Consider the following 15,082-nt stretch of genomic DNA (forward strand, 5'->3'; position numbering starts at 1 on the left):
GATTTGTACTTCATTGATGAGTTCGTGATTCAGTCATCAGCAGTTTGTTTTCAGCAGTTCTTACAAACAGAGTGCTGCTTCTTACTGACTTCTTGGAATGCTGGTGGTTCAGTCCAGTCTGGAAGGTAAAGAAACACAAGTCACGCAGGACAGTTCCTCTGAAATGACTACTCTGTTATAACCTAGCTCCACCCATGTCATCTTTCACAGCTTCTGTAAAGCCGAAACCTGCTTTTCTAGCGTCCCATGAAGTGGCTGCCTGTGGCACCACATGAAGTTCAAAAGAATCCTGATAGCCCTGACCCTTGTGGCTCAGTTGGTGGTGCGTCATCTGGCAAAGTGAAAGGTCACTGGCTTGATTCCCAGTTGATCAGGGGACATGCCTGCATTTTGGGTTTGGTCCCTGGTAGGAGCGCATACGGGAGGCAACCGATCAATGTTTCTCTCTCATGGATGTTTCTTCACCATTCTTCCGCACTTCCTTCCCCTCTCTTTAAAAATAAATGAATAAGAAAGAAAGGAGAGAGAGAGAAAGGACGGAAGGGAAGAAGGGAGGGAGGGAGGAAAGAGAGAAAGAAGGAAAGAAAGAAAAAGGAAGGAAGGAAGGAAGGAAGGAAGGAAGGAAGAAAAGAAAGAGGAAAGGGGAGGGGAGGGAAAAGGAAAGGAAAGGAGTAATGTGAAAAGTTGAAGACCTCTCTTTTTTAAGTATATTTTATTGATTATGCTGTTACAGTTGACCCACTTTTTTCCCTTTTCCTCCTTTCTCACTCAAAAGCGTCATATGATTTAGAATTTGAAGGCATCAACCTACCCATGAAAGCAATAGTTTTCCATAGGCAAACAAAACTTCACTTGTTTTTCCTGTCCAATAATGGAATGTGGTCATTTGACATGACTGAAAGCAGAAGGATATACAAATATACTTTTTCCATTTTATTCTCTCTGCATAATAGGAATCTCCACACTGAACATTTGGAAGCACTCATGGATTTTAGGTCCAGAAGAAGAAACCAAAGTCCAAATAGTTAAGTTGCCCCAGATCACACACCTAATAGCTGCCTGTGATCATCTGATCCCTTGTATATTGCTCTTCGTTGTGCTCCCTGCTGGTCCTACTGTTCCCTTGAGCTCAAAACACTTGAAGGACCTAGAGCTGCATAATTAACTTCTTCATCAGATGCCTAATGAACATCTATTATGTGAAAGATCTTGTGCTGAGTACCGAAGATATAAAAATTAAATTCTTGACTTCAGTCACAGGAATCAGAAATTAGTGATATAGCAGATAATTGTGATATAGCTAAGTATTACAACTGAGCTGATTTCTTCTTTTAACTTTTCTATCTGCCTACTAGATCTTGAACTCCTTTACTTATTATAAAATAGTAGTCATGAAGTAAAGCTCAAAAACTTTGAAAGTTTTTCATACATAATATTAACGCAGCTCATGTATATTAACTAAGAGGTGACCTGCATGGATGAGCTGTGATGTGCGTGTATATATATGTGAAGGCATTTTTTTTTCTTGCTGTTTCTACAGAGCAATCGGTAATCTCGTTACTATGAGTCTGTTAAACTGTGAGGACAGCTGTGTGTCCAGCCAATCTGAAAGTGACTGCTGTGCTGCCATGGCCAGCTCCTGCGGTGCCGCGGCCAAAGACGACAGCGTGAGCGGGACTGCCAGCACAGGGACTCTCTCCAGCTCGTTCATGGAAGAGATCCAGGGATACGACGTGGAGTTTGACCCGCCCCTGGAAAGCAAGTACGAATGCCCCATCTGCCTGATGGCGTTACGGGAAGCAGTGCAAACACCGTGCGGCCATCGGTTCTGCAAAGCCTGCATCATCAAGTCAATAAGGTACGTGACAGGCGAGTGAACCATGTCCTCTAACAGAGCCAAATACAGAGAACAGTATTACACAGAACACGGGACAACCCAAGAGAGTAGTCTTATGCATAAAAAGCTACTCGGGGAGAAAGAACCCGGGACAGAAGCTTGAGGCATCGACATTCTAACCATAGCTTCTACTGTGGTAGGAAAAGTCATTTCTGTCTCCTGCCTTTCTCTGGCCCTCCAGTGCATAAATAATAAGTAAATAAGTTCTCTATGCTTTAAGAAAATAATATAAAATAAATCTCCCTTAAATGATAGAATATGATCATCTCGACCATACAAAGAATGCTGATTTAATTGATCATAATTGACCAGTTATTATGACTTTAGCCACAGATTAAATTCTGTTTGTTATCTGATATCTGTGGACAACTGTAAAATAACCAGTATTTTTAAAGAAAGTATTAATCGATGACTCTACCTTTCTAATATACCCAAAATTCAGTCCCTTCTCACTGCCTTCACTGCTACTGCCCTGTTCTGAGTCACCATTAGTTCTGTCACAGGCCTCCCTGCTTCTGCCCTTGCCTTCTTCCAGAATGTTCTCAATATAGCAGCCAGAGTGAGCCTGGTTAAATAAGTAAGGTGATGTCATCTCTGCTGAGCACATTGCGGCAGGTCATCTGGAAGAAAAAGCCAAAGTGCTTGTTAGGCCCTGTCTGATAGATCCATAACCTGTTTTCCTACCCCCTCTCGACTGCGCTCTTCCTTCCACCAGTTCACTCTTTGCTGTTCCTTCAACATGTCAAGCATGCTCCTGCCTTGGGGAGTCAGCTTTACTTGTTCTCTCTGTTTAGAACTTTCTGACTTCAGTTAACTGCCCAGCTACCAGCTTTTACTCCCTCCACTGGGGCTCAGATCTCACCCCTTAGAGGTACCCTGGCTGCGTTGTTTGTACCAGAGCATGCCTCCCCCGTCCCTCCCCCCGTCTCCTGCCACATGCCCAGTCCCTCTTACCTACGTGGGCAGCAGGCTCTTGGAGCGCAGGGGTTGAGCTCCGTTCCATTTCTGGGTCTTTCCTGTGTGCCTGACACACTGAGTGCTCACTGAGTCCTGGTCACTTTACTGGATGAATGTACGTGGGATTTCCACAAATGGTTCAAGTTCATCTCCCAAGAAATAAAGACATTTTACTATAATTCAGAAGTATTAGATGGGACTATTTTAGGTGGCTAAGGAGTTCTGTACAGAACAAAAACAAAAACAAAAAAACATTGGAAGAAGTGGGAGGATTTTATGTTCTTTAATAAATAAGCATCGTTATGTTGGTGAAATCATTTGTAAGTTAGTTAAGCTGGCTACTCCCTATTTTATAAATTTTTCTCTTTGTACTTTTAGATTGACTTTCTTTTCTTGTGTCCTTGTCTGGTTTTGGTATCAGGGTAATGCTAATGTCATAAAACGAGTCAGGAAATGTTCCCTCCTCTTCCATTTTTTGAAAGAGTTTAGGAAGGAGTTAATTCTTCACTAAATGTTTGGTGGAATTCGGCAGTGAAGCCATCTGCTCTTGCACTGTTTTATATTAGAAGGTTTTTGATTACTGATTTACTCTCATCAGTAATCAGCATGTTCAGATTTTCTATTTCTTTATGTTTCAGTCTTAGTAGGTTGTACATACAATATTATGGATTGTGGATTTTTTGTAGACAGAGAGAGGTACAATATTTTACCAAGTGTCACTGTGCCCAAGAATGTAGCTAATCTTTTGCAGTTTTTTAATAGCAAGGTATTCATGAAAGTAATGGACAGTGGTCTGAAAAGGAAGTAAAACCCATGAAAGGAAATCTGAGGCATTTTTTTCCACCTCCCTCTTGGCAACAAATAACTAGTACTTTGACTCTGATGTTCTTAAAGGAATAGCTTAGAAATTTCTTACCCAGATAGTCATGCAGAAAATCAAAATACATGTTAATCTAATTCCATTTGTTCTAGATAATGGTTCCAGTTGACTTTATACATTTATTTTCTCTTAGACATCTGTCACTTAGGTTTTGGGTACATATTTCAATAAATTTGTTTATAGTTTTCTCTTCTTCTCATCAAATATTTGGCAGAGTACTAATAACATTAGAGCTCGACTGAGCCTCTCACCTGTCTGAGCTCTGAGGCACCTGACGGCAGACCCCATTTCCAGCCCCCATTTACCTACCACAGCAGTCACCGCTGTTGGCTGCCACACAGGTCTCAGCACGTGCTTGCGTGACAGGCGCACGCTTCTGTAGCCCACCTGACCTCCCACATTTTGTGAGTGAAGATGGAGACCTCCCAAAAAGTGAAGGGAAGTGAACAGACTCCCAAACCTCCTAAGCATGGTTTTTCTCATCATAAGATGAGATAACCACCACACCACTGGGAGGAGAAAATAGAGGTCCTTTAACTCCCCACTCAGATGTACCCTTGACATAAAAATAAAGGAAAACTTTCATTGTTCATGACCCAGAGAGTTAGGATGACTATTCAGAGTAAACCTTAAAATGTGGGCTTGTAGGTACTTCTAATTGGTTTAACTTTACTTATGACTGAGGAATACACTGTAGACATGTTACTGGTATTGTGAGCAGCATACTTAGTTTCTCTCACTAGCATGTTGTACAGCTGCTCACAGAACGAGGCCTGCCAGACTGCAAAATGTCCATCCTTGACCTTTACTGCACTTTATGACAATCAAAGTATGACTTTATTCAGTTAATTTTTCTAATTTTTTTGGTTGAAACCTATTCCACAATCTCAAATCCCATCGTTTTTGATAGGTAACCAATATGGCACTAGTTGTATACATTGTGTAAAAGAACAGCTCATGGACTGTCCATAAAAGGACAAGGGCCACGCACCTCCACCCCTGCCCCATAATATTATGAAATGTAATGTGTTAAATTATTTTCCATCGGAAATAGTAAATGGAGAATTTATATGCAGTGAATTAAAGTTGTTTGCATTTTTTTATGTTAATGTTTGTTTAAATCTACTAAATGTATGTATCTTACTTGTTTCTCTTAGGGATGCAGGTCACAAATGTCCAGTTGATAATGAAACACTCCTGGAAAGTCAACTGTTTCCTGACAATTTTGCAAAACGAGAGATTCTCTCTCTGATGGTGAAGTGTCCAAATGGAGGCTGTTTGCACAAGATGGAACTGAGACATCTTGAGGTATTCAAGTTATGTTCTAGCCATCAGCATATAGACAAGGCAGTACCTAGAGAACAGAGACTTTGCTGTGTCCATCTCTGTATTGCCGGTGCCTAGCATATAATAACTGCTTAATAAGGTCTCAACCCTTTCACTATTGGATATAAATATAAGTAGAAACTATAAATTTCTCAAACCAGCTACTCTGGCTTTGCTGAATGATAATAAAGAAATCAGTATTCTTCAAGTTTTATTGGGGGGGGTACATTATTTGCTATAAAACTGAAGAGCATTTTTAAATACAGATGTCACATTTTAATCCCATAACTTCATTTCTCACATTTTGAAATAAGCAACAAGTCTCGTGTAGTCATCTTAGTACCCGCATTATATTTTTCTCTTTTTCTAAATTGTGCATTTTAGTATGAACTAAATGATATCCTTCTAAACCTTGAGGTTAACTGAAGCAGTCAGGTAAAAGAATTTCCTTTTTAATTGAGTAAATTTGTTTTTGCCTTGGTGGTTTTATGAGAAATTAAATATTGTTTGTCATCTATTCAAAATTGTTTAAAACATATTTGCCCCCTTTATTTATCTCCTGGTGAAGGAGTGACTGTTTTGAGAGGGAACAGTGTATACTCAGAAGAGATTATATTTATATTTAGGAGATTTCTTAAGGATTGGCAGGTACTAATCAATTTTTTTTTCCTTATTATAGGATCATCAAGTACATTGTGAGTTTGCTCTTATGAACTGTCCCCAATGCCAGCATCTCTTCCAAAAGTGCCACCTTAATATTCACATTCTCAAGGAGTGTCCAAGGAGACAGGTTTCTTGTATAAATTGTGCTATGTCGATGGCATTTGAAGATAAAGAGGCATGTACTAACATGGATTTGTTAATTCCACTACTTAAATTTTGTTTTTATTGATATTAGAGAGGGAGAGAAGGACATCAATTTGTTGTTTCACTTATACTTTCATTGGTTGATGTATGTGCTCTGACTGGGGATTGAACCTGCAGACTTGGCGTATCAGGACAATGCTCTAACCAACTGAGCTACCGAGCCAAGGGCATTAGATTATTTTTTAATGTACATTTGAGGGGTTTTGCCGTAGATGAGGATGTTACTCCAAATGTGAGTCGATATTATCAGTTGTGGAAAGGTTGATTTTTAAGAAACTAAGTTCACTAAACTATTTTAGTAAATAAAATAAATGTAGGGTTTATATTTGTCTGTCTGTCTTAGAAAACATTGTTTATACTGCTTACCACTGCAGTAGATCTGCAAATAGCAAAACCTTCCAGGACAGACATGTGCTGATCTACTTTCCTGTGCGGTATTTAATTGCCAGTCTTGGATTAGAGAAAACAAGTAGAATGATTGCTGTGTAAGACATATGCTTTACTCTTTGAACAAGAAGGGCTTGTTAAGATTTTTATGGAAAATATTTTAAATCCCATGGTGTGTGTTTTTTGGTGATAATTCACTGAGTTATATACATATAATAAATTCACTTTTCTGTAAACATGTTATACTTCAATTAAAATATTTACCTTTAAAAAGAAACTTCATGGCACCAGGCAGCATCCTGATGATAGAGCAGTTTTTTTCATTCAGAAACCTAGGTGTAAAGAAGTTAAGTAATTTTATATTACTATCGTAATGGGAAAGCTAGGGCTGAGGTCCTAGTCCTGGATACCCATCCTGTGTTCTTTATTAAAATAACCTCCATATAACTTATATACTTTTATAGCTATGAAAATACTTCCTTAAATTTTATTTCAGTTTATTTTGGTAATTTTTCCTACTTTCTTATGAAATCAAGCATATTATACTCATTCAGCTGATGAAATAGTCAAAAACAGCTAATTTGCTATAAATGGGAGAAGTCTAACGCATCATTAGAATTGATGTCTTCCTAAACTTAAATAAAGTAAATAGACTTAACCTGGAGGGTGAATTATTTCTTAAATCCATTGTATTTTAGAAAACAGGGTTTCCCCTTCCAGGGCCTGTGAGAACCAGGCACCGAAACCTCCTGCCCTAATACTGCTTCTGTCCCTTAACACTCCTGCTAAGAGTTTTATTGAACTCAGTGTGATGCTGCTGGAAGTTTTTGGAAGAATGCCTTTGGAGAACTACAGTGTTGGTAAATGGTGCCCAAACTAGTCACAAATGCTGCCTCAGGGTAAAAGAAGCGATATAAAATAGAGTCTCTTTTGTGTATTGCTATATTTTTTTAAAGAGCTGAAATGAGAGATTTATCTCATTACTATACTGGCAAAAGGAGAGAGAATAACTTTTATATATTATTCTCACTTTTTTTTTTTTTTTTACACACACCAATGTCCTCAATTTGTTTATAGTGAAAGAATTACTTTTATAAAAATAGGTTTTTACTTTTTCAGATTTTCTCATGCTTTGCTTTTATTTCTCTAATAAAATTCAGGTCCATGACCAGAGCTGTCCTTTGGCCAATGTCATCTGTGAATACTGCAGTACCATACTCATCAGAGAGCAGGTATAATGATGCCCTTTCATAAATGAGTATTTCCATAAAGAGATTAAAGAAATGAGTTAGGATTTTAATTAAATCAATAAGGCAAATGAATACAGGTTGAAGAAGTGTTAGAACTATGTGAAAATGTGTCATATAAATTAATATAATACATACTTTCAGAAAGAACAAAATACTTAGCCTTCTCTAAGTACTTAAAGTCATTAACTTAATACCCATGTGTATGTATATTTATAAAAATTCCAGACAAAGCCAGGTAATTTTAAGATACAAAATAGTCAAAATCCCCATTTAAAGAGAAAACCACCTTAAGGAACACATATTTACACACCGTGAAATAAGGATCTTAGGTATCCAGAGACTAGCTGAAGGGATAGTGAAGGAAGGTCTGCTCAGCAGCAGAACCTTATTTGTCCTCATGGGCCCCGAGACCTACTGGGAGGTCCTGAGCCTCCCAGGACCCGTAGCCCGCTGACCAGCCATCCTGTAGGCCACTGAGGGCGGCGGCGGCAGCATCAGGGACAGTAGAAAACTACATTCGTGTTATTAATAGAGATAGGAAAACTCCATCAGATTGCTCTCTTATGACATTTGGGGAACTTACCCACAAAATTTGAATATTAGTCACTATTTATACACCCATGAAATCTGCAAACCCAGAGATCATGATTGATTACCTTACTAGCTGCAATTATGCAAAACCTGTCACTCAACTCAACTTCCCCGTTTATCTTAACGGAGTCCTATAGTTTTGTTTTGTTTTTCCAACAAAGCATTAATTTGAAGGTGTCAAACATTTTCTTTTGCTTATGAGGCCTCACCTCCCTGGTTTTTCTTTTTACTCTATTGTAATATTTAAATGAAACCATTCAGCACATAGAAAACCCAACAAAAATAAAACTTAATGTAGGAAAAAATCGTAAGTCAAGAGTCAGAAAACCTAGGTTTTGACCCTGGTTGTGCCAATGACTTGCCTGCTTGATCTCTGGCAAGAATGCTGACATTCTAGATAAGGGATCAGCAAACCAGCCTGCCAGTCAAATCTGGCTTACTGCCTGTTGTTATAAATGAGTTGTATTGGGACTCAGCCATGCCCATATGTGGCTGGTTTTCTGCCACGGTAGAAGAGTTGAGTACTTGGGACAGAGACCATAGCACCTGCAAAGCTGAAAACATTTACTCTCAGACCTTTACAAAAAATTTTGCCTACCACTGTTCTGGATTATGCAAAATCGAAGGATTGGGTTGAATGGCCTCTAATGTCATTTTTGCTTAAAATATCTATGACTATAGCTAACTTAAATTTCTAAAGGGAATTTGCTACTAGTTTCAAAGAATGTTACTCTCCATAATGGATCTCTCCTTAAAGACTGTTTTAGAGTCTCCCAAGCAGAAGCTGAGACATTTCTTTAGAACTTTTATTAACATGCTTAAAATGTCTTCTAACATCTGAGCCTCCCTGTGATAGCCAAAATATGCCCTGGTTAACAAAAGTTAAAGAGATTTAGGAAAGGTGGTCATGAGGGAGGTACTGGTTATAGCCTGTGGCTTTAATGCATACCATTGACTGGTCCCTATTACTGGCCTGGTCCACAGTGAGAGCCCTTGGTTAAGTTTGTAGTTGAGGCTGACATTAGAAGGTGCTTTTTCTTTAAAATGCCACTAGAGGGTTCCAATTTCCAGCAATGGGAACAAATCCATTTTCCTGAAATAAATTTTGTGTGATATGGAGGGGTGAAATGAGATGTTGATATTTTCTTTCTCTGTGACTTTAGAAGTAAATATATTTTTAATATTTTGGGGCTACCTGGTTTCTGTTGCAACTATTTGACTCTCCTATTGTGATGGTGCCACAGATAATACATGATTTCATTGAAATGAAACACAGACCTTTATTTCAAGTGTGGTCTCATCAAACTAGAACATGATATTCAGGGGAAAACATTTTCAACCTTTGTTTTTGTTTGCAGATGCCTAACCATTTTGATCTAGACTGTCCTACAGCCCCAATTCCATGCACATTTAGTACTTTTGGTTGCCATGAAAAGGTGAGGTGTTTCTTTGCTTTTCTTTTACTTCTTAAATATAGATCAAGCAAATGCAGTCATAGGGTGCAGCAGAGAAGAGCAGTGCAAATGGAGGTGGCTGACACGCATTGTGTATAGTGTTAAGCTCCAAAGAGAAATTGCAACTCAGAATATTGATCTGTGGAAGTACTTAATGAGGAATGGAAGGTATATGATTGAGATCATAGGGTGAGTGTGCCCAGGAAAGAGAAGTTAACCCGGGAATGAGCTATGGTGAACCGTCTTAGAATTTGATGACCCAGGCAAGGAGAAGGTCTTGCGGTAGTCTGCAAAAGTCATTTCAAGACTAGTGATCATTTGTGTCAGCTGTCCGATAGATCATTATTTATTAAAAGTCGTTCTTTCTGGAGAGTACAATTACACTTTTGCTTTTCCGTTATGTTTTTTTATCTGACTTTTTTTACAATAAGCATGCATTTAACACATTGTATGCGGGACACGGAAAATTACATTTTTTGCAAACTGTGCATAGACTGCCTTTATCTTTTATAATAACAATGAAGAATACATTCTAAGGTAAGAAAATCAAAAGTTTCATAGAAAAAATTCAGAGTAGTTTTCAGTTTATAGTGATTTTACGTAACAACAAAATTTGCACACATATGTCAAAAAATCTCCTGCTCCCACCATGATGCGTCGGCACAAAATGCCCGCATACAATGTGTTAATAATTTTAAAGAATAGAAGGAGCAAATTGTATATAGTATGATTTCATTTTGTGGGCAAATTCTGTATTTGTGTGCATAAGGAAAAAGACTTGAATGAAATCTATCAGAACAATAATAGTTAAGTGAGATATAATAGGTAACTTATTTTCTTTTTGATCATCTATATTTTCTTTTTTATATAATATACATGAATTATTCTTATAATAGAAATTGTTACACCAAGAGTTTTTTATATAATAATTACAGTGTTCTTGATGACCTGAGAAGAGTATGAAGACAGGAAAGATTCTAATTGGCAATGGATCTGTGAAATAAATGAGTAATTGGGGACAGTGCAGGTAGACTACTCTTGGTTATAAAGGGAAGAAGGATAAAATGGTATTAGCTAGAGGGAGACACGAGATCAATAGAGAGGTTTGCCTTTTTTTAATGGGAAAGTCTTACTAATAATTATATTCTGAGGGAGAGATTTAGGGGGAGAGAATGTTTGAAGATAAAGAAGGAGATAACTGAGCAGCACCTGAGGTGTTGAAAGGGGTGGGTGCCATTTAAGAGACCAGGTGAGGCATTGATCTTGGACAAGAAGAGAGTCCCCTCTGAGTCAGAAGAGAAGGATGGGTGCGGATCCTGATACTTCTATACGTGGGAGGGAAGTTGATCTGAATGAAAGATGGGAGCATACTCAGCAGTTGGCCTCAGATTTTCCAGCAAATTAAGAGGCGAGATCATGTCATTGGATGGAGAATCTGATGGAGACAGAGAGGTTGCAGGAGATTGAGGGAAATGGTGATGCTACTTAGAAACCTTTCACTGGGCTTGGCTGGGTCCCTTTCCTAGTCCTCAAAGCATCTATTCCCAGCATTTAAGCTTGTGCTTGATTTTTAGATGCAGAGGATTCACTTGGCACGCCACCTACAAGAGAATACTCAGTCACACATGAGAATGTTGGCCCAGGCTGTTCAGAGTTTAAACCTTGCCGTAGCTCCCAGGCCTCAGCGCGACATGCTGCCATACGATTCTGCCTCTCTGTCCCGGGTCTCCTCTGGGTGTCACCCAGAGGTCCAGAATTTCCAAGAAACCATTCAGCAATTAGAGAGTCGCCTTGTAAGACAAGATCATCAAATCCGGGAGCTGACTGCCAAAATGGAAACTCAGAGCATGTACGTAAGTGAGCTCAAACGCACCATTCGAACCCTTGAGGACAAAGTTGCTGAAATAGAAGCACAGCAGTGCAATGGGATTTACATCTGGAAGATTGGGAATTTTGGGATGCACTTGAAATCTCAAGAAGAGGAGAAACCTGTTGTCATTCATAGCCCCGGCTTCTACACAGGCAAACCTGGGTACAAGCTCTGCATGCGCCTGCACCTTCAGTTACCGACTGCTCAGCGCTGTGCGAACTACATATCCCTCTTTGTCCACACGATGCAGGGCGAGTATGACAGCCACCTCCCTTGGCCCTTCCAGGGTACAATACGCCTTACAATTCTCGACCAGTCGGAAGCGCCTGTAAGGCAAAACCATGAGGAGATCATGGATGCCAAGCCAGAGCTGCTTGCCTTCCAGAGACCCACAATCCCACGGAACCCGAAAGGTTTTGGCTATGTGACTTTTATGCATCTGGAAGCCCTCAGACAGAGGACCTTCATTAAGGATGACACTTTATTAGTACGCTGTGAGGTCACTACTCGTTTCGACATGGGTAGTCTCCGAAGGGAGGGTTTCCAGCCACGGAGCACTGATGCGGGGGTATAGCATCCCCTCATTTGTTTGTTTGTTGGTGTTTAAAAGCTTGTCTGGAGAAAGCAGTGCCTTGCCTTGTTTTCAATAATAATATGTAAACAAACAAACAATCCAAAACAATATATATATGAGAAAGGTGGACTACCCCCCAGTGAATGTGGCGTGGGAGGTCACGTGCCACTTGTGTCTGTCATACATACCTACCGCAGTTTCTCCTCCATCTTACGTGTTCCACGCTTTTTCACAATTGTTACACCCGAAGTGCCTGCGGGATATCACAGCAGCTCTTTGTCAGTTAGTATACCTCTCTGTTGTGTTTTCAGGGGCGTTTGCTCCAGAATGTTCTACTGTCAGAAGCCCAGGGTTGGAGTAGTAGAACTCAAACCTTTTAATAGTAATGGACATTCCTTAAAACTTCAGCTTATTTTTATAGTATTATATGTAATATATTAAATTTGAGAATCACTACTGCCTTGTGCTGGTTCCAGCAAGAAGTTACTGCTATAAAGTTGAGTTCTCATTTTATTTGACCTCCAGTAGATGTCAGAGGATTTGAACTTTAATCCTTGGGAAGTGTAAGTTCTCATTCACCCCATTTCCCTCCACCCTTCCCCTGCCCCCCCCCCCCCCACCCTGGGGTGTTACTAGGGATACTCAGGACCTACTTTAAACCCTAAATACAACCTTACGTACTTAGTGTGAACATGTTGTCTGTTGAATAATTCTCGTTCAAGTGTTTCATTCTACCTTGCCTACATATTTCTTTGAGGCTACAAAGTAGCATCTTCAGAATTTAGAATGCAATCGTGAGTACCAACGGCTCAGTCTTACACTATTATATAAATCCCTTTTTGTCTGTTCAATGCAGAGAGAACTCCACAGCCCTGCTTATGTTCTCTGGTGCTGAATACTTGTAGGACAAGGAGACGCACACATATAATCCCCAACCTAAAAACTGAAATGGGCTCAACTAGTCCTCTAATGGGTGGTAGCAAAGGCTGTTTGAGCCAGAAATTGTCAGCTCTTTGGAACACCCTCTGGTTTCATTCAGTTAAGTAGAACAAAATTGATTTTCTAAAAGCACAATTTCTTAATACATGAGAGATCATTGGTGATACCTGAGAGGCCACCAGACTAGGGTTGGAAGTCACAGTGGTGACATCCGGACTTAGCTCGAGCAGTTGCTGCAGTTCAACAGGTCATAACCGAGGTGGATCATGTCGAATTTATTGAAGTGACAAAATGTTCCTAATAGAGATGATTTCTGTGCCATTATGTATTTGTTAAAGGCCTACAGGTATTAAATATGGTGAAATCTAGTTCTCGGGGTGCCCCCACCTAGGATGGGCTCTTACCAAGAATCTAAGGGCTTTGGTAACCTTGCCACGATGTGGTTCGAGATTCTCCTAGGGGTCACTGGCACAGGCATGTGTTTACTCATCCCTGGAGTTGCCACTGCGCACACCCCAGGTTCACTAATGGGGGCAGGGAGAAAGGGGGTTGCCTATTATTCATATCAATGGACTGTGATGGAAAGAGATAGCCTCGTCTCTGGAGCTTATCGTTACTATGTGTCAAGGGATTTAGAGAACATTGATTAAGGAAGCATTTTCCTGATTGATGAAAAATAACTCAGTTATGCTCATCTACCCCTGCTTGAAGGGCATGCAGTGTATTATGTAGTGTGTAATAAAAAAAATTTTAAGCATCTAGGAGGACCCCTACACTATGCTGTTTACACAAGGCTGTTTAAAGTTGTGTGGTCATGAAAGACGGTACTGTATCTCCAGAGAAGCCAGATCACAGCCCCCTGACCAGTTAAAGATCAGCCTCAAAAAAATCTAAGAACCATGTGATCTCACACATAAGTGGGATATAAAACTGAAACTCATAGGTACAACAGTAGGGTGGATGCCAGAGGCAATGGTAGTTACGGGGGCGAGATCCATGGTGATGGCAGAGGATTTGACTTCGAGTGTTGCCCACACAATGCAACATACAGATCATGTGTTATAGAAAGTACACTTGAAAACTGTATACTCTTGCTAATGAATGTCACCCCGATAAATTTAATACAAATTTTTTTAAAAAGAAAAGATAAACCTTAATCTTAAGAGGAACTCAAGAGACTGTGGGGAAGAATGCTTTCGGTCTCAGGCAGACCCAGCCTGGAAAGATCACTTTGACCTTCCCCTTTACTTACCTCTCTATCCTCCCTCCCTACCCCCACGTTTAGGCTCCTGCTCTGGTGGGTTTATGTCTAAAGTGAAAAGGTCATGCAGAGTACCCAGTGCCTCTGTCAGTACCACCGACGGACCAGCTGGCGGTTTGTGTCCCTCTGCCACCTGCTTTCCCACTCACTCCTGAGAACCATTGCAGCGGTATCGCTGCGGTCCCCAGCGTTGTGTGTCAATGAAGGACTAGGTGTTGAATTCCATTTACAAAGTCAGTGGTAGTTATTTTTGTAGCTAGAAGAAAGCCAGAAGCAAACAATATTTGATGACTTCTTTTCTTTGTGCTTTCTTGTATGTTTTACATTTTCTATTTTTAAAAAATGTACTTTTATCAGAAAAAATTAAGAGTGGCCACAAAACATTCAACCCCATCAAAAAAGGAAATGACATTTAAAAGCTTCCTAGTCTCATTGAATTTCTATTAAAAGCATGGCTGTGTATTAAGTACTGAAGAGTCATTTCCTGCTTGATTTTTTACTTTTTCTTTTTTGTCCTACTCAGGAATCTTAATCCAAATGAAAAGTTTTTTGTTTAGCTTCAGGTTTCCTATTTGTAAAATAAGGAGTTAGATTAGATGTGTCTAAGGCCCACTCCAACCATAAAACTGTTTTAAGAAATTAAGTTCTAACCAGCAGCAGGTCAACAATACTCACGAAAGGATTTTTGCTAGTGGAAAATTGCTTTAACTTCTTTTTTGCTGACATAATACTTTACTTCAATTTAGTGTCTGTCAGCCGGGTCTCATCTTAATATTAATAAGCAAGTTTTTTAACCCTCAACATTTGGCATTTTGTAGTAAACCAGTCA

General features: G+C 39.6%; 1 protein-coding gene and 1 pseudogene across 1 annotated transcript; both read left to right on the forward strand.

The window, feature by feature from the left end:
- Positions 1–1,545: 1,545 nt before the first annotated feature.
- TRAF6 (TNF receptor associated factor 6) lies at positions 1,546–12,254 on the forward strand. The gene is made up of 6 exons (XM_090262536.1): positions 1,546–1,858; positions 4,892–5,042; positions 5,740–5,898; positions 7,475–7,546; positions 9,514–9,591; positions 11,184–12,254. The coding sequence occupies exons 1-6, from the start codon at positions 1,563–1,565 to the stop codon at positions 12,051–12,053; spliced, it is 1,626 nt and encodes a 541-aa protein (XP_090118662.1). The 5' UTR covers positions 1,546–1,562; the 3' UTR covers positions 12,054–12,254.
- Positions 12,255–12,680: 426 nt separating this feature from the next.
- On the forward strand, positions 12,681–13,934 carry LOC150017958 (NADH dehydrogenase [ubiquinone] 1 alpha subcomplex subunit 1 pseudogene; annotated as a pseudogene).
- The last annotated feature ends 1,148 nt before the right edge of the window (positions 13,935–15,082 follow it).

The sequence above is a fragment of the Furipterus horrens genome, unplaced genomic scaffold (assembly GCF_987537825.1).
Source record: "Furipterus horrens unplaced genomic scaffold, mFurHor1.1.pri manual_scaffold_2, whole genome shotgun sequence".
Classification (NCBI taxonomy): domain Eukaryota; kingdom Metazoa; phylum Chordata; class Mammalia; order Chiroptera; family Furipteridae; genus Furipterus; species Furipterus horrens.

Excerpts from the sequence above, each read along its gene's own strand:
- TRAF6 (XM_090262536.1), top strand. The coding sequence starts at position 1,563 with ATGAGTCTGTTAAACTGTGAGGACAGCTGTGTGTCCAGCCAATCTGAA. Across the intron at positions 1,859-4,891 it reads TGCATCATCAAGTCAATAAG|GGATGCAGGTCACAAATGTC; the intron begins GTACGTGACAGG and ends TGTTTCTCTTAG. Across the intron at positions 7,547-9,513 it reads CCATACTCATCAGAGAGCAG|ATGCCTAACCATTTTGATCT; the intron begins GTATAATGATGC and ends TTTTGTTTGCAG.